Here is a 22,560-nt window from a genome sequence, read left to right on the forward strand (position 1 = left end):
GAAAGAAACAGAAAAGAAAAAAGACAACGAAAATAAAAAAGAAAGAAGAGAGAGAAAAGGAAAAAATATGAAGGGATCGAAAACTTTCTTTCATAGATTCCAAGATCCAAGGAAAACAGTGGCAAAAATTGATCTCACGCCACCATGGTTTCCATCCCAGAACCAATCGAGAGGAAAAAGAAGACACCCCTGATTTGGTTTAATTCACCCCCACCCATATCGGGATGTGTATTTATCTTGGCGAAGAAGTCCCCTCCCCCAGATTTGGTCATAATTTATCCCCCCCCCCATATGCGTTGGCTAGCGGGGCCGCTTGGCTGCTTGCCAGGTAGCTCTATTATACATGTTGTTCTCGCACGCACGCGCGCACGTCTAACCGCCAAGTGCAATATTTGAAAAACAAAACTCGATCTACCGGTACTACCGTTTTGCCGTTGATAAGTCCGTCGATAATTCATCAAAAACTAAAGGAACACGGGTCAGATTCGGACAGCGACTTCAAAGTCATTTGTAGAAGGCTAAACAGTAAGTTCTATAACAATTTTCTTTGATTTATTTATCATATTGTCTCAAAATGTTCGATGTCGTTGTACTGCAAAGACCACTGCACTGCCACCGTCACTGCCCCGTTTGCGCTGGCCGCTGCTCTACGGGCTGGGACGTGGCTTTGACGATAGGGAGTGCTTACGGTTTATGCTTTGTATTTGCTGAGTTTAGCTCGGCGAGCATTGAATAGTAATTCGCTCATATTGCCTGATGTTTATTGTCAATGTTTTACAAAAACCATCTCTGAATACATTGAATTCATGAATGAATGATTTGTTAATGCTAATGTCAAGACTGTCAAAGTTTTAATTGTGATAATGTGAAATAGACCGCTATTGCGTACGTTAATTCACTGAAATTGAAAACTTGCCGACAAATATTGCTTTGAAATTAGGCCTATAATTTGTTGTTGTTGTTGATAGATGTTGGTAAATGAGATAAAATGGAGGTGAAACATGGTAAGGGTCCTAAAGTTTAAAAAATGATAAAGGCTACGCAGGCCTATAACTTAGCTACACCGTACACACCACTCATTGCACATACTATTTCAATGGTAAAATGTGCACTTTGTGTGTGGAACTGTGACTGGACGGAGTGACAAACGATTCCTATTCAATTTTTCGAGGAATTATGCAGAGAAAACTGGCGCTAATGCAGTTTTGCACCGGCCGATTACCAGCATACCTCATCACCAAAACTTGTTCCAAAATGTCATGACAGGTCCCACAGTCAGATTTCGATGTTAATATACCCAACGCTTTTCAAAATATTGGGAATGACTGTATTTAGTCTGCGATCTCGACGTCGTTGATCTAATCCGTACACATCACTTCGCGGATCGCTCGGATTCGCTGTAATATTTATATGGACTAAAGTTAGCAACCAAATCATGCTAACATGTGGCGAACAAACTGCCAGCATGCCGCATGCGAATATTTTGATCGCATAACTTCGGTCCATATCAACATGACGGCGAATCCAAGCGATCCGCAATATTTTGAAAAGTGGTGGGCATATTGTGTATTGATCTCAAAATGTGTGTAGACAATTCTGGTGGGGAGTTTTGCTCGAAGTTGCATGCACAACGAACAATTGTCCATAGACTGTGTACAACGGATAGATCGTCTCCGCAAAGCGATTCGAAGACCGCTGATTGGTCAATCGCGCAGATCACGTCATGACCACGTGGTCCCAAAAATAATTCCTTTGGACTGCGTGCGGAAGTATCGATAGCGATATCCGGTCACGTTGTGTACGCGGTAAATGGTCTTGGTTTGTGATCGGATCGCTCCGGTATCGATCGAAAATTATCGAAACTCTGCAATTTTATGCATATTCACGCGACGCTCCGAAACCCGGAAGCCAATTGACTTTGTGCACGTTGCGATAGACTCTACAAAAGGGGACACTAGTGTAAGAAAGCCACAATTTTATCAAACACATCGACTATTGCTCTCAAGGTGGGGGCACAGGTCAAATGTGCCCACTTAGATCTGCTTCTGCGATTGTCAATACCAGAAAATTGGAATTTATGTCATCGATTACCCTCCTTTTGAAAATTGCTGCTCTAGAAATTTGATTTCAGATGACATAGCTATTACTAGAATAAAGCATGCACAGTTATAATACAGCCTTGTCTGAACTACGCTGAATACTATCACATTTCCTTATTTTTATCCTGAATTCTGGGCTGGTCAGAGATCAATGAAAAATATCTTTGACATTAAAGTTCTAAGATCATTCTTTTTCTATTACTATATTAGTATTCTATTTTTGTTTGTATCTGCACATACATGCAGATTTTACAACACTCAAATTGATTTTATTTCATTTTCAAAGTTTGGACGACGGATACACTGGATGATAAGTTAGATGGTCCAGCCTTATCTGGGAATGACACGACGGGTGTTGAACACAGAAAACGTGCCGTGTACAAGAAACAATTGGAGTTTATGAAAGGTAGGTGTGTAAGAATTTTCTTGAGTAGAAAAAATTGCAAAGCTTCATGAGATAAAACAGATTGTATTCCTGCAGTGGCATAGCTGAAAAAAACCCTTGTCAGGAATGGTAAAAAATCCTGAGAAAGGACAAATGTCATCCCTATTTAGAGGAGCACACGTCTTTTGTGACACCCCCCCCCCCCAGAAAAAAAAATCAGTATGTTGGCTGAGGGGGGAAGGGTGGACACTTTCCCCAGGTATTCATTTGTTGTGGTATTTGTCATCATTGGGGCAACCTCCCATTAGATAATAGGTTATTGTCTACCCATCTATGGTTAAACATAAATTTATTTATATTTTACAAAATGTTTTGTTGATATTTGTTAATTGGTATCATTCAATTGAATGGTAGATTATACTGCAAATTTCTCGATATATAAAAAATATATGAACTTCTAAAGAAAGCTTACACACACGACAAGCATTCATATTTTGAACCCTTAGCTAATATACTGTCCTTTGCATTGTTTTCATCCAATATTTTTTATTGCAGCTTCAAGGAATTAATCCTGCCGGGTACCCATTCACTTCATCTGGGTCTAGTGATGCACAGTGTGGATGAATTTCGGGCTGAAGGAAAACACACCATGGCTAGGACTCAAATTCACGACCCTCTGTTTGAAAGGTGAGAGAAAGAACCACTAGACCACGACGTTATAAACCAGCTGATGTCATATCCCCACTTGTTCTTTTGTATTTTATTACAAGAAGTCGCGCTAATTTACATTTTGTCCTCCGAGAACTATAAAAATGGAGTGAAAATTAATTTCAAAGACATGTCCACCATAACAAAAAAGTTGATTTGATTAAAAAGAGAAAAATCAAACATAAAAATCGGATGAAAAATAAGAAAGGTATGACATTTTTAAGTTTCGCTCAATTTCACTTAATAGTTACATGCACATCCAAGTCGGTATGCAAATGAGGGAACTGATGACATCACTCATTCACTTTTCTTTGTTTTTTGAATATGAAATATCATAATTTTCTCCTCATTGTCCAATGAAATAAAGTTTTTTTTTATTTTTTTATTGTCAAATCTGTAAAAATTGAAATATTGTACAATTCAAACAATGAAAACCAAAACAAAAAGTTAGGGACATCATCGATTCCCTCATATGCATGTGGGTAAATTGTGTATATAACTATTTTGTGAAAAATAGGCGAAATTTCAAAATGTCATAACTTTCTTATTTTGCATCCGATTTTGATGAAATATTTTGCATGATGCTTGCCTGATTTTCTCTGTTGATTCAAAGTGGTGGACTTGACCTTTAATGTGAAGTAAGCATTGCTGGAAATAATGATATGATACTTGTGACATATCATACACACATGTATGAAAATATGAAATAATTATTTCATTTTATACAATAAGCCTAACAAATAATCCTGACGGTCATGTGTACATTGGGTTAATTTTTTACCAAAATGTTGTTAAATTTCAAATTCAATAACTTATCAGATTTTAATGAAATTTTCAGCATGATCCTTTTCTGATTCATTCTCTCCCTACCAAAATCTCCCCTTTTCTCATGCTTTCTTTCTATGGTCCCCTTCATTCTCCTTATAACTATGTTATATGTAAAATGTAACCGTCGTCCAACCAATTTAATTGAAGGGCTATAGGTACTCGAGACTGAAAGCTATGTGATATAATTCAAAGTGTACATCAGACAAACAAAAAACACTGAAAATTTCATCAAAATTTGTTGAGGATTAACGAAGTTTTGACGAATTAAAGTTGTTATTTTTTGGTAAAACTGTTCTCTGCAAGTCCTCATGAATATACAAGATCACAATTTATATATTTTTTGTATTATATGAATTTAAATTTTGTCCAAGCTCGGTTGTAAAAAATTATGATTGACTACTGATTTACTGTGTAAGACAATAATCATATTATTTCTCACACATAGTTGAGTTATTCATTTGATTCAACACAACAAAAATAGAAAAGAAATAAGTGGGTATCTTGTATATATCATTTTCTATATATTTTGCAAAAATGGTCTCTATTTTTCTTCTGTTTTTTAGTGTTCCAAATTGAATAATTTTCTTTCCCTATTTTCATTATATTTTCTTTCTATTTGTGATATATTATTTATTTCTTAATGTATCATTATTGTATTTATGATAAACTTTTGGCGTGTTTCTACAGTAAATCATTAAAAACAGTTTATCTTTTCCGGACACGAATAACCTTATCATTCTTAAACCAACCTGTTTCTACAGACCTAATAATCTCATTAATTTGCATTTCGCGTCGCAAATACGGCGGAAATCGGAAAATTCAACCTATAACCTCACATTGCATTTTGGTATGTCAAAAATTGCATCTTGTTAGGAAAATTTTCAAAATTCATGGTAGATCTCACTCATTGTAGCAGGTACACATTTTTCGCGATCAGCTGGAGAGATAAAAAACGGCCAGAATATATGTATACTGTGAAATCGCACTTCTTGGTTCAAGCACTTAAAGGTTTTATGACACTGTCACCTCAAATTTTTTTATTATGGTGTGTTTTACTCAATTTTTCATGATGAATACGAATCTGGCAATTGTTTCCCGTAATTTTGTCTCAATTCGACACAAATCAGGAAAAAGATCACGGTTAGGGAACGCCCACTAAAATTGTTCGAAAGTCTACCGATTACGTAATCGTTGTGTGACGTCATCAAGGGAATATCAAGCAGTGGGATCGCTCCTCTATAGCACGCACGCGTATACATTGTTATCCATTCATTGAATTCTCACAAGTTCTCGCGATATATCTTAAATTCAAGCACAATCATGAGTGATCTTTCAGGATCAGAGAGTGAATATGATCCTGCCCACTTGTCATCTGATCAAGATTCTCCATGGTCGAATTCAGAGAGTGAGCGAGAAGAAGAATTTGCCAGAGAAAATCAAGAAGAGGCCGGTCCTGATATTCCTGCTCAGGCTGCTGGCATGCAAGCAGTGGGTATTTTGCCGTACCAATTCGAGCCAGAGTTTCAACCAGGGGAAGAAATTCGGAATGTTGGTGCCATCCAAGAAAATGACATTGAGGGTAGACTTGGAAACAACAATTGGTAAGTTTATCTCATACATAATACTCCGTAACTAGTACCCTGAGTGTCTGATAAACATGATAAAGATGTCTCAGCTGAGAGGGTCGGATTGGAAGTGACAGAGCAGTTGCGTGCGCTGCAGCCGCTGCTACCCGACGCTTCCGGCTGGAAACACAGCTCAGTTACGTTGCTAAGCCGAAACGAGGCTGGTGAACGGATCTGTGCTGTGGCTGCTGCCCGATGCTCATGTGGCTCATGTGAAAATGAATTTATGAAAAATGTGTTGATATTGACCCAGTAGCATTTTGGTGTACCGAATATTAATAATCTCTTCTCATTTTTGAAAAATTTAAATGAGAAACTAGGAATCATTTTACTTGACTAACACTTGGTAACTTTCAGTCTAAAAATGTTTTCATTCATTTTTCAAATTTCTGTTGTTCATGCAGGTGTTCATGCAGCGGAGGATGCCAAGCAATGCCTCGAGTGGTCGAGTCTTACTGCTGCAAAGAAGTGGCTCAGGTAGTGGCGATGATGGAGCGGTACACTGCTGCAGAACTGAACTGCATCACAGAGCACCCTGGATTTGAAGGGGTTTGTCTAAATCCGTGGGTTTTAGACACTGCATACTTGGGGTATCGGCAGCAATATGGTGACAGGGCACGGCATGATGCAACTGAGAATGAGTGAGTGTTTTTTCATGAACAATTGCACTTATTTTCTGCAATCAAATATTTGAATAAGAAAATTATTAAAAAATGATTTTTATCAACTCAATTGTCCTGAATGGTATCATGTTTTATATCATTTAAAATTATGAAAATATGTATCATAAGGTCAGTGTTGAGTGTTGTAATGAGCTACGGTATATATATATTTTTTGAATGGTTATTTAGCAGTCTTCAATTTTATTCTTTTTTGACTCGGAGGTGTTGAATACATGTACAACCCCCTCCTTACTTATGAATCACCTAACATATATGCACATGTAGTAGTCAGCATAGGCGGGGGGGGCGTCCCCACCCCCTAAGTTTGAGGTGGGGGACAATCCCCCCTAAATTTTTTGTCGATCACCTTTTTTTTGTCAAAAGGTTTCCTTGTTCCCCCTCTGAAATTTTGGTTGATAACATTTTTTTTTTGGAAGGGGGGGGGGTTGCTTGTCAAAAAATGTTGGTGTTCCCCTCTAGATTTTTTTTTACCTCCGCCGCCATTGGTAGTCAGTGGGATTTTGGGGAAAATTTAATGATGTAGATTTAGAAATCATGTGATGTTCTGTATGTGATTTACTTATTTTTTATTTCTATTTATTGTTTTGTAGGAAACGCAGGCACGTTGGCTATCGGCAGCTCGCAAGATGGTGTTGGGGATTTCTAGGCAGATCTGTGCGCGTCCCCCTACCTTCCTGTGCGGTGACTCACATCCGAGCTACTTATCCATCGGATATTTACAGAGGTTTTGAAGAAGCGTAGACCTTCTTTATGTTGATTTCAATGAAGGCACCTCTGAATCAACAGATGGCTGATTCCATTGCAATGACTGGATGTACTTAAAGTCTTAAACATTTTATCGAGTGCCATTATTATTTTGTGATCTCTCAACTAGAAGTACATGTAATTTTAAAGAAATTTTTTACCAAGTATACCTGGTATGTAGAAAAATTTCTTTTTGTCACATTTTTTTACTGATAAAAAGTCATAATGATTCTGTTTTTATCACTGCTAAAGACAAGCACTCAGAGCTGTTGTATTATTGTATGTTTTGATTAAATAACAGGAAAGTACTGAGTGTATTTATTTCTGTTTTCTTTAAATAAAGGTGTTCAAACCCACTTTATTTTCTTGCGTTCTTTTCCAAAGTCAGTTAAGGCAGTCTTATTACAGTCCACTTCTGTTATAATCTTGATATTTATGGCAGCACTCATGCAGTACATGTGAAATTGGTACTGGAAAACTGCCTGTCATTATAAATCACTATATCTGATTATAATTATAACAAGAGTGAACTAATGAAACCAAACATTTTGGGTATGTTTTGGCCTACAATCTAGGCAGTGGCCGGTGCTATTCTCTTTTGCTGCCAACTGTAAATGTAAACTAACAACGGTTTGCAGCCCACAGCTTATACATGACAGTCTTGCATTGGTCAATTTTTTTAAAAATTATGGTCAACAAATTGGTGTGGAAGTTACATACAAAAATTCTGTGTTATCCATTGTCGATAAACAATGGCAACTATTAATGCAGGACCGGAGTGTATAGGTTGTGCTACTTTGTTGCCCACTGTTAACGGTTGAACGCAAAAGACAATGGCAGTAGCCCCGAGCTAGACTACAGGCTAGGGAATGTTGGATGATAGATGAATGATTGAATGTGGCAAAATTGCTTCGACTTAAAATGATTATAAGGTAGACTTAGGCAGAGTTACCTGTACTTAAACTCAGAGGTATGAGCATTGTACAATGTAGATTTGATGGAAGTGGAGGACATGTGAAAGAGGGACACAAGAGCGATAGTGGAATCTGGGGCCTTTTTCATAAAGTACTGTGACTGTTGTAACTTTGCCATTATGGAAAATAACCATGGTAACATTGCTCAGCAGCCAATAAAAATCATGGTTACCATGGTAGTTGCCATAACGACAAAACTACCAACGGTTGTAACTCTTTATGAAACAGGCCCCTTGAGTGCATGTAAAGAGGAATCCAACCAAGATAAAAAGTTGTTTTATGAGGGGAAAGAAAAGTGAAAGTGGTGAAAGTGTAAACGATATCGGAGTAACAAGAAAGTTATTAATTTCTGAAAGTTTGTAAAACTTTGTAATTTGTATACCGTTAACTATCATGGAGGCTTCACCGTATTGATGCTGTCATCGTGATGGAGGATAGGGAATATTTTCCACTTGCCTAATATACGAAAATGTGTATTGCATAAAAAGTTATTTTTATTCACATTTTTACTTAAAATTATATATTTTTTGCTCAGGAACATAAAAGATGCTGATATTTCAAGTACGACCGGCAGGGCCCCTACTTATGGGTAATACACAATTCCCTGATAACTGAGTATACAGCCCATTGGAAAGTTGTCCATGTCACTTGTTATAATTTACTTTCCAAATTGCCAACTTGCAATGTACTGTACAGTCTCGGAGATCTCCTTTTTAAACCTACATATAAAAATCCTTTATGGTTGCCATCAATATTTAGTCTAAAGATAAAATAGTCCACTCCCATTATAAGATTTTCCAGGGCAAATCAATTACCTCTAAATAAATGCGGCATCGATTTTACACTTTATAGTTGCATAAAAAATATGTGAATGCACAGTTTAGACATTTGGAGCATTGCAACAAGAGCGTCCTTCCAGTGCACATATAATGGTAGTGGACTGTATAACCATAAACTATGCAGTAGCTGTAGAAAGACAAGAGACAGAATGCTTTTTTTTAACCAAAAAATTCTGTAAACTATTATATTCTCAGAGAAGCATTGATTTGAAAGCAAATATGAGTGCAAGAGACATAAATATGAACAAATATAAGTTGGACAATAGACATGTTATGGCTTAACTTGTTCAGGACAATCAACCTTATGTGGTTAACGTAAATAATTTTTGTTTCAGAGCTATAAAAAATACACCAGGTATATTAGTAAGAGAGAGAAAAAAAAAATATGCATACATTGTACTCGTTTTTGAGTGACCATACTGCCAGGAATTTTATGAAGATAACCTTTAAACTCCTTAAATTGGCAACACATTGGAAGAATTGAAGACCAGTGTGTTTCATCGAAATTGGTGTTAAAAAATATCAAAGTTCCAAACCATGTATGTTGGTTTCAAAGACATCACATTCAATTAGAAGCATATAGCTTTAAAATAAAAAATATTGCTGTTGCCCATTTAAGGAACAAAATGTGATCACTTTAGTTGTTAAATAATTCCTGTCCTGAATGGGTTAAGATAAGTATAAACATGGAGGTAGTTTACAGAATTGCATGTACAAATGCTTGAAAAAAAAAAGATATCAAATTTTAGTAGATGTTACATCAGGGAAAATTTTGGAAGCTACCTGAATCATCAAATTCAGCTGTTTAAAACATGGAACACTTTGAAATGCATTTCAAATGTATTTTGACCACTTCACCTACATTTATAAACACAATCACATTTATCCAAAGAAATATCTATGTAATACATGATATATAACTTCTTTCACAGTTGCTTGTACAAATGCTTTAAAAAAAATGTTTTCTGATTTTAGTAGCCATTGCTTCAGGTCATGCAAGATTTTTTTGAGCTACATGACACATACCCGAGTCATCAATTGCAGCTGGCTAAAACGTGAAATACTTTGACATGCACATCAAATGTACTTCAACTACTTCATCTACATTTATAAATACAATCACATTTATGCAAAGAAATATCTACTTCTTACATGCAAATAACACAGTAGAGAAAACATTCTGATAATGCTCTTAAATCTTTAACATTTTATACAATTATTGCAGTAACTAATATTCCGAAATTGTATAGACCATGAAAGCTTTTTTTTGGAATAGTTGTTGGAGCTAGTGGTCGTAACCGGCCAGCATGAGAGATTTTGAACCACAACTCATGATAAGAACTGACCACCGTTATAAATGAATAATGTTTCTGACAAAACTCCTTGCAAAGAATTGTGCATGTGTTACTGTTGAACAAATCTTTTCCAAAAGTATTTCCTTAAAATTATGTTACTGATCACTCACAATTATGTGGAAGACTTTACTGTTGAACAAAACTCAAACAAATATAAATCCATAATAGATATGATTCTTTTTGTTTAATAATTTTGAAGCAAAGGTACCAAATTGCTCAGTCATCTGATTTGCCTTCACATTGTTATTTGTACAACTACATGTACATCAGAGATGTATGTCTTCATATCAAATTTGCTAAAAAAAAGTATACATACAGTTCATCAGATGAAAAATGGCATGTTTAATCATAAGGAATTTGATCGTTTCTGGTTCAAAAGAGTAACTAAATTTTCTCTTAAATGAACTTATGTGTTCAATCTTTCATTAGTCCCAATTTATCATGAAGCTGTATACGATATTAGCATGATAGGATTTACAGTTCACTTATTTTAATTAAAACGACTTCGGTGATCCTGAACAAGTTCCTCCTTGGAAGGAAAGGTATATTCACTGCATAAAGATGGCGGGGCATCCTTCCTCTCTGGCAGTTGAGATGATCCTGTGCACAATCGTCCGACCTCATCCATCAGATCATCAACAAATTCTGAGATACAAAATGGTCAAAAAGTGAGGTTCAACATGTACAGGTCAGCTACACCAGCTAATGGATATTCAAATATGTTGGATGGTATAGTTTTTACCAGTGTTTTTCTTATGCCATGTTAGTATGCTATAAAATGTACCACCAATGGGCATCAAGGAAAAAAAATGCTCCCTAATTTTCTTCTCGAGTAATCTAAAGCCCAATAGATTATATTGTTCAGAACAGTTATTGTGATCAACACAACACATGAGAAAAGTATGATTTAACTGATGTTACTCTAGTAATGAATCATTGCCATGGAATCATCCTTTTTCACAATATGTTACTGATATGATGATGAAACTATAGTCGATAACACACAGAACAAAATAAACTCACTGAATGTTTTTGCTTCCTTAACAGCTTTCACTGATGCCTTCCCTGGCTTGTACTTTGGTTTGCTGACCATGTACCGCTTGTCCCCTTTCAACGTTTTTGCCTGCTGTCGGTTTCCATTTTCATTGAAGTCCATAGCGGCAAGTCTGAGCCTGAATGATAACCAGAAAATAAATGCATGGAGTAAAATCATGTCTAATACAGTGCGTCCCAGAAACAGAGAATTATCAAAGACTTATCGCAGCATAAACACAATGCAGCATGCAATTGCTTTATATTTTTCACCTGGTTTAACTAAGATATTTCATCCTTGCAAAAGAAAAACAGTTCAAAAAAAGGATACCAAAAAGTCACTTATCAGGGCTATCTGAATTTTAAAAATAGAAATGTCTGCTCTTTAATTAGATTTCCAAACTACATGGAATAGTCACGAAATACCAAAGTTAAGTTTATTCAAACTCATGCTTGAATTTCAATTCTATAAAATGAATGTGGCCTCTTACTATCTGTCAGACTTTTTTGGGGGGAGGGAGGGGGGGGGGATTATAAAACCCTTTGCATCATTCCATATGGGTTTACATTTGATCTACCTTTTTTAATAAGAGTCACTATTCTATCTACTTTTGCTTGGAATTATTTTTTGTGTATGCTAAATAAAGAAACATGCTCCAATGTAACTCTTCTCAAAGAATATATAGTGCAGTTACCTGCTAGTCATTCCTTCATACGAATAAGACTTCAGCTTAGGCGCATACCGGTTCACCAGACTGTGATATGACTCCAGGGAGGATGTCTGTTGGTCTCCAGACAGCTTTTTCACATCGTTCAACAACATGGTGCTTTGCACGATACCTGTTAGTTTTTCACAGACTTTTGTGCCTGAAAAATTGATAAAAAAGGAACCGAATCATTAATAACAATAATAATAATGCAGTTCTTATATAGCACATTTCAGACCTGAAAGGACTCTCAGTGCACTTTAATTAAACAATTGTTGCCTTGGGTAACCAGTGTATCATGCCTAAAGAGCAGATGACGTCATAATTAGTTTTCAAAATGGAAAAATGCAATAAAATAGAATCAACACACTTTATGAGAATAATGGCAAAAAATTATAATGAATGGTATTGGTAGGCTTGCTGCACACATAATGCTGAATTGCATACTAAGTTCAGGAAGGAAAAATACAATATTCATAAGGTTTGATTTTTCTTGTTTCATATGATACAGATCTAACATTAAACAAATGAATCTTATTCCTGAATTTACCTGGTGTGAGCCATTTTTTCTTGCGACCTTGAGCTTCCAAGTCACCATGAAGACACTTGGGAAAGACTTCAGAATGACCTTCATGGATCCCTTGGATGTGGTTCATAAGAGACTTCCACTTGGCCACCCTTAGATCGTCTTCATCCTCTTCACAAGTTGCAGCCACCCAATACATATGGTTGGTGATGCTTGGTTCCCATTGCACAAGTTCTTCACAATCCTTTTGCTTTGCCAAGGCATGCACCTTCTTTCCAACACCTAATATAGGTAATAAAAAATATACCAAAACTAAAAACAAAAACAACAAAAATACCTGAATTGATGACATCATGCGAAATTTTTGTCATAGATAACTGCCTCACATTTTATTTATACAAAAAACCAAATGCAAGCATGATGCAAAAGAGAAACAAGGATATGGAATGTGAAATAGAAGCATTAATTTCTGGACTAAATCACTACTTGCTTCACATGAAATGACATCACAGAATTCAGGCCTTTGACAAGTGAGATACTGCTGTTTTTTGAAGCTTGCTAATTTGAGTGCCTGTAAAGCAAAAAACTCGCTTGGCAAGCAGTTAAATTAGATAAAACTCCCATTGTTTTCTGAGTATTTGCAGCTTTCCAAGAGTATAGTTGCTTTTGCTTAGGACCAGGAGTTCAAGCACTAAATATTTAATAATAAACAAGTCAAATTAATATTTAATTTTAAATATATTTTGAATGACACAAATGCATGATAATTACTCACCTTTGGATACATGCCAGACATCATACACATGAATAATGTGTGGAAGTGTGATTCTGATGTATTTGGCAAGTTGTCTATGTCGGTCCGTTACCACCTTCCTGATTACTAGTCCCTTGTCATCAAGAAAGTTGACAACTCTCTTGAAACCTTCCAACTCCATATGGTATGAACCCTTCACCTCATTACTCTATGAAAAAACAAAAAACAAAGTATGAATTAACATTGCATAACACACAGGAGTGATAACATGAAATACCAGTTAGGGGCTTGAACATCTAAATAGCCTTTAAATTTAATCAATTTAAACTGACAGACATGAATACAAAAAGTAACCAAGACAAGAGGAATTATGCTTCAACTTAACCCGTCTTGGAAAAATGCAGATTATTTTTATTTACTTTCTATTTCATGAAATAAAACTAGGCACTTGTGGTCATATGTATCATGGGAACATGAACTAAGGACAGCAAATCAGACCCACCTGAACCAGCTGAAAATGGACAATCTTGTTGATATTCAATTCCAGAGCAGTGTATACCCCAAACTTTGCGGAATGTCCTGGGCTATCCGCTCTTCCATCGCCCCCAATGGTGAGTGGCAGACCCCGTTCACACAGTTCAGTGAGCAGATGGTTCTGTTGCTTCTGCCATTGGTTGGTGATAGCTGGATGCAGAACCTTCTTCTGGTGTCTAAAGAAAGTCCTGCGTGAGTGCGTTGCTACGTTGAAATGTTTCAGCACTCGCAGCGACTCACTGGGGCTCCCGCCAGCAAACAATATTGCTGCTGACAGCTGGAGGTTGCCAGCAGGATAGGGCCTATCCATGGCTGGCTCTCCCATGTTGTCGACTTCTGGTCACAAGATAGGCACTCCCTTGTCACAGAAAGGAGGCTTCCAACTTCTCTCTTTACAAGGGACACATTTGAAGACTTGCAGGATGGACAAAACTGCAACAGCTCCAAAAGCTTGGACTCAAAAACAATGTATTTTTTTTCCTTGTGTGGAAGAATACCTTTGGCTGGGGCTTCCCATGGGGCCTTTTTGCTTGGTCGCCTTTTCCTGTATTTGAAATAAAAGACAACAAATGATATTGTTTAGAAATACAAAAATAAAATCCTTAAAGACGATGTAAGAATTTCATCAGCCTGCTGTCGCTGTAACATAAAAGAAAAGTTATCTAAAATGCATTATTTATTGAATTACTATAATGTGTCTGAGGTTTTTCTCAAAAGAATTTACAGCACTAGTATTGATTTCGAACAGGATAATAAAAGAACGAACCGTTTTCTCCGTCTTTTTTGTGGCTTGGCAATTACACGCTCATCTGATGATGAAGATGAAGATGATGGTGGCTTGTATCCAGGTGAGGAGGGTTCTGCAGCGTCACTTTCTGGTGATGATATCCTTTCTTCCTCCACTTCCTTGAATCAACTTTCTCTTCTGGTATATCCCCTTTGTCAAAAGAGGTCCCTCTTGAAATAAAGGCTGGAATATCGGGTGGTATCTGTGAGCCTGTGTTCTGCAGAAGTACAACCCTTTGTGACCCTGAAAATGTACATTTATATTTTACTTTTACATGGTTGTGAAACAAATTTCAGACATAGGGGAACACAACATATCTGCAATCCAGGGTTTAAGTTATCTATGGCCCGAATATACTGCGTAGGACTTATTCTTTAAGTGGATTTGCAACATTTACACCTTCAAATAAATCTATTATCTAGAGCATATGTTTACAAAAACTTTCCACAACTTACCAGCACCAGCCTCAAAAGGAAAATTGACAATATAGATAAACAAATGAAAAATAAACTTACGCTTTACTCTTGTTGCTACAGAGACCTGTATCCCAACAGAGGTTGTAAGGCCATGCTGCTGAAATTCCATTGCTGGATCTTTGAACGGCTGTTAATTGGATATCAATACAGTAGCCAAGATATGCTGAATACATTTACACACTGGTCAGTGACATGCAAAAAAATATATACATAAATAAAGTATGGTTTCCAGCACAAATACTAATCAAAACTACACCTGAATCAATGTTTGGATAAACTGTAATTTCAGTCACAGCCAGGTATGTTAAGACTTGAAGAGACAAGTATTATGAGTTTTTCATGAACCATATGTCTTGTTTGAATCACATGCATTGTTTTCTTGGAAAGAAAAAAATGTCAAAATAATTTACATGTATCTTACATTCTACTGAATTCATTGCCATTGATAATTTACTCAATACTATCCTTTATTTGCTGCTAAATTAAACATACCTTTATGTTTGTTTGCTTTCATGTTTTTTTACGGGGAGGGGGTGCACAATTTGAAAACAAATTCATACCTGTTCATCAAAGGATTCTTCAGACTCAGATGAATGTTCATCTGTCCATTGGCTGCATCCTGGCTCATCAGTGTCTGATTGACTTTCCATTGATGCGGGCTCCACTGCTGACCCTTGTTCCTCAGCATCCCTAGCCTCAACAGATGTTGACAGCAATTCATCCAGCATCTGTGAGAATAATTTGAATAAAAAATGAGAGAAAATATACACAATAGCCATGTGTTCTTACTTCTAAAATAATAAACTTAAGGAATTAATAACGTATAAACATGCTAATTTTAGCCTTTGGGCTGTGTAACATGTATTTTTTTAATACGAAATAAACCATGATTGAATTGAATGAAATTAGAAATCATCTTCCTTCAGATGTATTTTTCATTCAGACCTCGGTTAGATTTCACTACCTACTTATAATGTATGATGTACGGCAGTGAGTACAAACTGTTACAAAGTCACCCACACAATTTCATCCATGCATTGTATGGAGTAATCATTGGTGGGATAAGAAAGTACAAATATTACATTTTAAATTTTCAATACGAGAAATTAGATGTATGCATATTTATTCTAATTTGGGGCATCTAATTTGCTGAATTGGTAAAATAAGCATTAAGTATTACAATTATTAAAAATCATAAAAAATAGAAAAAGTGAGAAATTAATTATTGGTGGGACATGGAACCTCTAACGTTCTAACATTTTATTACTCTGAGGGCTATGTATAATAATATGCAAATTAAGTCATGTCAAAAGACAAAATGATCTATTATATTTTGGGACATTTTAAAACTTATTTCGCAGAGTACAAAAATTGCATCATAGCATCTTTAGGCAGACTTTCTGACTCATCAAGTATAAAAATGTAATACCACGAAAAAATAAAAAATACATGTACAATAACAAATTAGTTTTTTGTTTAGGGAACAGAGCAAAAATATATAGCGTGAAGCCTGCAGGGGCCATGGGGTGAACGCTAGAGGCATGGGGTAATCAGAATTAATCCACCATGCCGGATGCAGCCAGCATGAACGGTTGTTACTAAGTAATTGCCCCGTTCAGCACGCAGGCAGCATTGGGTCAAAGCCATGCGAAATTCAATTTAATCCCCCATGCCGGATGCAGCCAGCATGGGCCTCTCTACAACCCCATTCAGCACGCAAGCGACATGGGGTCAGATCATGGTGCATTTTCAAGATAATCCCCTATGCCGGACGCAGCCAGCTTGGACGCCCACTAATAGGTAATTACCCCGTTCAGTGCGCAGTCGGCATGGTGTCAAAGTAAAATGCATTCAAAGCTAATCCCCAATCCCGGACGCATTACTTCCATAAAAAGACGTATGGTATTTCGGGCCTTCTTAAAAGAGAGAGAGAGGGGGGGGGAGATGAAGTGACTCAATTTCCCCCCCCCCCCATTACATTCTCGCATCTGGCAATCATGTGATGTTGTATATAATTGCTCATAAGTGCTAAGGTATTTTCGCTTTATTTTGTTATGTTTATATGTTAATGTTGTGTACAAGTCAGCTCATTGTTCGGGGGGGGGGGGGGATGGGGAACTTTAATTGACGACTGGATACCATGCGCAAAAGGGATGTCTTTTTCAAGATCGAGAGTGTCAGAAAACACTGAATTAATGAAAAGATTATATATTTTCCTATTTCTACACTGTATAATAATGAAATAAATACTATCATGAACATACTACAGACACGTAATAATATTCTCGTCCACTCCAAGCTCTAATTGGTTCTGAAATAAATTACCACTCAGGCTATACCATTCCCGTATGCTTGGTACCATATGAACTCTTGTGAGCGGCATCTTTATTCGACAAATTAAAATAATAAAAAAATCATTAAAACAACATTCAAAATAGTTAGAATGCATTTTTGTCTCGATCGTTTTAATCGTTCAATCTAAAAGTACAGAGACGGCGGAGTTGGTAGGAAGTTTCAGTCCTCACCCCCTTCAGCAAACACGTACAAGAAAAAGCCGAAGTCTGTATAAATTTGTGATTTTTGTTGGCCGTCTACTCCCTCGATCTCACATTCAACTCAACCCCTCTATTATAAAAAAATGCTCAGCGGTCCATGTTTTTTGTTTATTTAAAAAATCAGATATTTTGGTTTTGATAACCAGGGTAAGCGCCCCAAATGTTTGTTTGCAGTAATGGAAAAAAAATGCGTGGGTGTTTTTTTTTGTATATAACGAGTTTAGTTGCAAAAGGGGTTAGGTCCACTTTTGACCATTCCGAGAAAAAAACATGTTTTTTATTCTCACTTACTGCAATATTCTTATGAGAAACTAAATTGTCATGATGTACTACCCTATCATGCGAACATAAAATTGGGTATAAAAGAAATCTACCAGTCTTCATTTTTTTCTATATATTCTTTTAAAAATCATTATCGTGGACTTAACCCCCTTTGCAACTAAACTGAAATGAATCCAATCGATTTTGATTAAAAAGTGATTTTTCCTTGCCACTTTTATTCATGTTTGCTTGTCAGTTTAAAAAAATAGAGGTTTTGAGACAGAGAACAATAAAATTTATGAAGAATGGACCAAGCTCCTTTTGAAAAAAATGATTTTTCTTTGCCATTTTGGATCACTTTTGAATAGGAATTTCAACTTTTCTTTGGTATCATCTTAATATAGTATTAAAAATCTATACATTGAGGCCCAAAAATCAAATTTGATGAAAAATGGTTCTAACCCCTTTTTCGAGTGAGCTCTTTATATGATTCTTTTCTACCACGCTATTCGTCGGTTAAAAAAAGAAAGAAATTGGCGAAAAGGTAGGAACATCAATAAAAATTAGATCGGTATCAACATATTTTTTTTTTGGGGGGGGGGGTAGGTCACAAATGAGTAAAAGATTGTAGGATTGAGAGGGTTCTGTGGGGACACGCCAGACAAACATGTTTTTTGCAGGGATGCCTTAACGTAATTTCTCCTCCTATATTATTTTATTTCAAGAGTTTTTATTTTTATTACAAGAGTAATAATAAAAAGTCATCAGTCCGACAAGGGTCTGAGGACAGAGTTGTGACAAACAAACCGTGTTTGTTTTTTAAAGTGATATAATCAAACTTTAGATCGGTATCAACATATATTTTTTTTTTGGGGGGGGTGGTAGGTCACAAATGAGTAAAAGATTGTAGGATTGAGAGGGTTCTGTGGGGACACGCCAGACAAACATGTTTTTTGCAGGGATGCCTTAACGTAATTTCTCCTCCTATATTATTTTATTTCAAGAGTTTTTATTTTTATTACAAGAGTAATAATAAAAAGTCATCAGTCCGACAAGGGTCTGAGGACAGAGTTGTGACAAACAAAACGTGTTTGTTTTTTAAAGTGATATAATCAAACAAATATTCGTTTAAGTAGATATTCATTGAAATTTAGCAAAAGCGCACTTGTCTATTCTCCCTTTTTATCTCTGTCTCTCATTCTCTCTCGTTATCCGTGACATCTGAGCATTTTCTTTATTCTAGAATTGCCCTAAATGATTCTTCTTTCATCCTTATACTTGTTATCACCCAGGGGAAGCGCTTTTACGCAATATGACTCACTGTCATAAGCACCTGTGTTGTCGGTAAATGAAACAAGGTTTTTTTTTTGAGATACTGGTTGTTGGTCGAAATAAAAAAGAGTATTCATAAAAGCTTTTTGTATTGCTAAGTTCGAAAAGCATTCAACAGGTCGTCCTGCCGATAAACACTAATCTTCCTTTTGTTCGGGGCGTTGACCATCTGTATCCTAGCTGCTCTTTTCGGAAGGAATTTGTTTGAGTGGCCGCCCAGACATTCTTTTGTTCGGGTAATGCCGATATATCATGCACTACATGGACGTTTCCCTTTTGAAAAGAGCATATGAATGGTGTGCTAAACTGCTTTCTTTTCTCTCTTTTTTTTCTTCAAAATAATGAGAAGAAGAGGGATGATGGGGTCAAAAGTGCACCGAGATCAGCTCAAAGTACTATGTCATTACTCTCGTCACTACAAGATTTTTGTTTTTCTGAAAATACAATTACAAATATATATATCATTCTAGAGATATATCTCCTTGATGAAACAAATAATAAGACGAAAGTGGTGAATAAACGCATAGCTTATTACGTGACGATCTTGCAGAAAAGATGTTAGCGTATACTCTCAGAACGATATGGATCAAATTACATGATCAGGTGCCTATTGCAGAAAGAGTTGCAATCCATCGCAACTGTAAAAAGCATGCGCAACTCGATTTTCAACCAATCAACAGCACGCATTTGGGACTTGTGATTGGTTTTTTGGCTTGCGTTTAAACGTAACTCTTTCTGCAACGGGCCCCTGGCCTAGTGCTCGCGCGCGTAAGTGCTCGTCATAAAACTTATTTCCCCGTCTATCTCCAACGAAAAAATCGGGTAAAGTCGAAATGATTTCCTATTTTCGGGATTTTTGTTATTGAAATAATTTTATAAAGGAAATAGTACGTGGCACAGGTTTTAGGACATAAAGATTTCAAAAAATTAAAAAAACTCCATCGAATCAAACCAAACAAATCTCGGCTTCTGTAGAAGCCCGTCGTAGCCCGTCGCACCCAAATGATTAAAATTTATCACGGCAGCACGCAGGGGGCATGGTGGATTATTTTCAAGAGCAACTGGCTGCAGGTGGAATGGTGGATTAAATTGGAAAGATTTTGCACGGCAGCACGCAGGGGGCATGGCGGATTATTATTTAGAACATCCGGTGTTAGGTTGCAGGGGGAATGGTGGATTAATTTATAGAGATTAGACGCGGCAGCACGCAGGGGGCATGGCGGATTATTTTTAAGAGCAAGTGATTACCGCCTGCAGGGGGCATGGGCTTCTTAATTGGAGCGTGCTCTAGGGGAAGCCTGCAGGGGAATGCTGTGATATTTTTGCTCTCGTCCCTTAATATACATTGTCAATTCATTCATTCCACTGTATAGATCTGCAAACTGCAACCATAATGACAATTGAGATGTTTCATTGTATTTATATCTCATTCAACCACTTAACTTCATTTAATTTTATTCTGCACATTGTATACATTAATCCCTGTATTGTAATTATTAAATCCATTCAGTTATGTTGTATTTGCTATCATAATTTTCATGCCTTATTATATATCTAAATCACTTCTTATAGAGCCCAATAGTTCATACCATTTTCATTATTTCTGTACACTATTAAAAGATTATATTTCTATCAATTTTTTTTTCATCTAAAATTTTATAGATCTACATGTTATAGCTCCATGGCATAAACTATTTATACAATCATAATTGTGAATATTTTAACTCTGTAAATTATTGCATGAACAACTTTGTACAAACATAAAAACATAAAACATATAATACCATGTTATTGAGAAGGTTCCTTTCATGCAGATTTGTTTACCCTTCTCATGACTTTGTGTAAAACAAACACTGAATTGAATTAATATAAAATATGACAATAGGCCTGGAATCTGGATCTAGAACATAATTTTTTTTTTGGCTTTTTAAAAATAAGGTAAAAATACTCTGTTTTAATTACCAGGGTAGCCACTTCAGTTAGGAAACTGGTCTACCACCAGGCCCAGCATAACATAATAATTAATACCTGAATGTAATTGTAATTATTATCCTTCTCCAAATCTAAATGTAGAGTGCCTAGAAACTAGTATTTTAGTAAGGCAGGAGGTCCCACTTTTTATGACTCGGTCGGGGATCGAACCCAAGACCCCCGTTCATACGGCGGGAGCTTTACCACTAGAGCCATCATACCCAAAAAAAAGGTTTGTATATTTCCTTACTTAAAAAATGAACCACAATGGCACAAACAAGAAAACTTTTAAACATTTGTAGACTTTGTAGACCTGTTGCCAATGTCATGAATATGGAGCCTGGACTCTTGAGGAAAGTTTGAGGATCACTTTAATTTCCTTTTTCATTGTTTTTTATTTTGAAGGCATATCCTATGGTTTGTTCCCCCAAGTCTGCGCACATGCATATCTACGCAATTCTAGTAAAAGAAGATACGCAACGGGCACAAGCTCTACACATGCAATACATTGACAGGTATTGAAAAAAAATATGACTCAAAATGGTGGAAAAATAATGAATTTAGGGCATTACATGTGACAGCATAAAAATGTAGCCTCATCAAAATCCTCGAATCGTGTGAAAAGATCGAGTGCGCAGACATGGGGTAGGCCCTATCATTTTTTTTTTCAATCTGAAAATGACAGCCCGAGGCTTTTTCAAAAAAATCCTATAATTATCTTTCCTTTTTTAATGAGAAATTTAGTATTACCATTTACCATTACTAAAATACTAATAATAATATAAGGAACATTATTAACTGAAAGATTTTGTAAAATAAAAGGAAATTCATGTTAACTCTTAACTCAAATTGTTTAATTCGCAGACTGTCTTGGGTTGGGGCCCACCATCATAAAGTGATAAACACCTTCTTCAAAATAAAAAGAAATAAAATAAAATAAGGAAATTGACGTGATCCTCACACTTTTCGTCGTTGGACTTGAATGTTTAACTGACTGACCACAACAATAGCAAAGATAACAAAATGTATTATGCTCACCCTCATTTTCTTTCGTTTGTCCGCCGCTGTCCGAGATCCACTCCTCTTTACTTGCATCGATGTCCCGCTCCTTATTTTAGGCACAGCGTCAGGCTTCAGCCCCCGGGTCCTCTTCATGCCAAAGCAGCATGCAACCCGTCATCAAAATCTGCATCTTCGAAGTGGCTACTGCACACCACGCTCCAGTCACTGGGGCCGCTCCAATTTGCTCGGGTCAACTTCACTTTCGAGACCCATATTCTGCGTAAATTTGCATCTTTGGGAAACAAATGTAAGCTGGCACCATCCTTCGTAGTGTTGCTGCAGCCTCCGACGATGCATCTCGCCGGCATCTTGATATTATCGCA

The 22,560-nt window shown here is 36.5% G+C and overlaps 3 protein-coding genes across 3 annotated transcripts; 1 reads left to right on the top strand and 2 right to left on the bottom strand.

Moving 5' to 3' along the window:
- The first annotated feature begins 5,023 nt into the window (after positions 1 to 5,023).
- LOC121406378 lies at positions 5,024 to 7,409 on the top strand. Its single transcript, XM_041597418.1, has 3 exons — positions 5,024 to 5,621; positions 6,050 to 6,286; positions 6,919 to 7,409. The coding sequence occupies exons 1-3, from the start codon at positions 5,341 to 5,343 to the stop codon at positions 7,067 to 7,069; spliced, it is 669 nt and encodes a 222-aa protein (XP_041453352.1). The 5' UTR covers positions 5,024 to 5,340; the 3' UTR covers positions 7,070 to 7,409.
- A 1,696-nt stretch (positions 7,410 to 9,105) lies between these two features.
- On the bottom strand, positions 9,106 to 14,091 carry LOC121406255 (the record flags this gene model as incomplete). The annotated part of the gene is made up of 6 exons (XM_041597274.1): positions 9,106 to 10,885; positions 11,264 to 11,412; positions 11,968 to 12,139; positions 12,530 to 12,787; positions 13,281 to 13,467; positions 13,762 to 14,091. Coding segments are annotated over 6 exons (1,251 nt in total), but the record flags the coding sequence as incomplete, so codon positions are not given.
- Positions 14,092 to 14,937: 846 nt separating this feature from the next.
- Positions 14,938 to 22,307, bottom strand: LOC121405669. Its single transcript, XM_041596564.1, has 3 exons — positions 22,214 to 22,307; positions 15,617 to 15,784; positions 14,938 to 15,183 (listed from the first exon to the last, which is right to left on the bottom strand). The coding sequence occupies exons 1-3, from the start codon at positions 22,268 to 22,270 to the stop codon at positions 14,995 to 14,997; spliced, it is 414 nt and encodes a 137-aa protein (XP_041452498.1). The 5' UTR covers positions 22,271 to 22,307; the 3' UTR covers positions 14,938 to 14,994.
- Positions 22,308 to 22,560: the final 253 nt, after the last annotated feature.

This window comes from Lytechinus variegatus, chromosome 19 (assembly GCF_018143015.1).
Source record: "Lytechinus variegatus isolate NC3 chromosome 19, Lvar_3.0, whole genome shotgun sequence".
NCBI lineage: Eukaryota > Metazoa > Echinodermata > Echinoidea > Temnopleuroida > Toxopneustidae > Lytechinus > Lytechinus variegatus.

Coding starts and splice junctions, on each gene's coding strand:
- LOC121406378 (XM_041597418.1), top strand. CDS start 5,341: ATGAGTGATCTTTCAGGATCAGAGAGTGAATATGATCCTGCCCACTTG. Junction 5,622..6,049: donor AGACTTGGAAACAACAATTG/GTAAGTTTATCT, acceptor TTGTTCATGCAG/GTGTTCATGCAGCGGAGGAT. Junction 6,287..6,918: donor CATGATGCAACTGAGAATGA/GTGAGTGTTTTT, acceptor ATTGTTTTGTAG/GAAACGCAGGCACGTTGGCT.
- LOC121405669 (XM_041596564.1), bottom strand. CDS start 22,270: ATGCAAGTAAAGAGGAGTGGATCTCGGACAGCGGCGGACAAACGAAAG. Junction 15,785..22,213: donor ACAAACGAAAGAAAATGAGG/GTGAGCATAATA, acceptor TTATTCTCACAG/ATGCTGGATGAATTGCTGTC. Junction 15,184..15,616: donor AAGAATCCTTTGATGAACAG/GTATGAATTTGT, acceptor TCCAATTAACAG/CCGTTCAAAGATCCAGCAAT.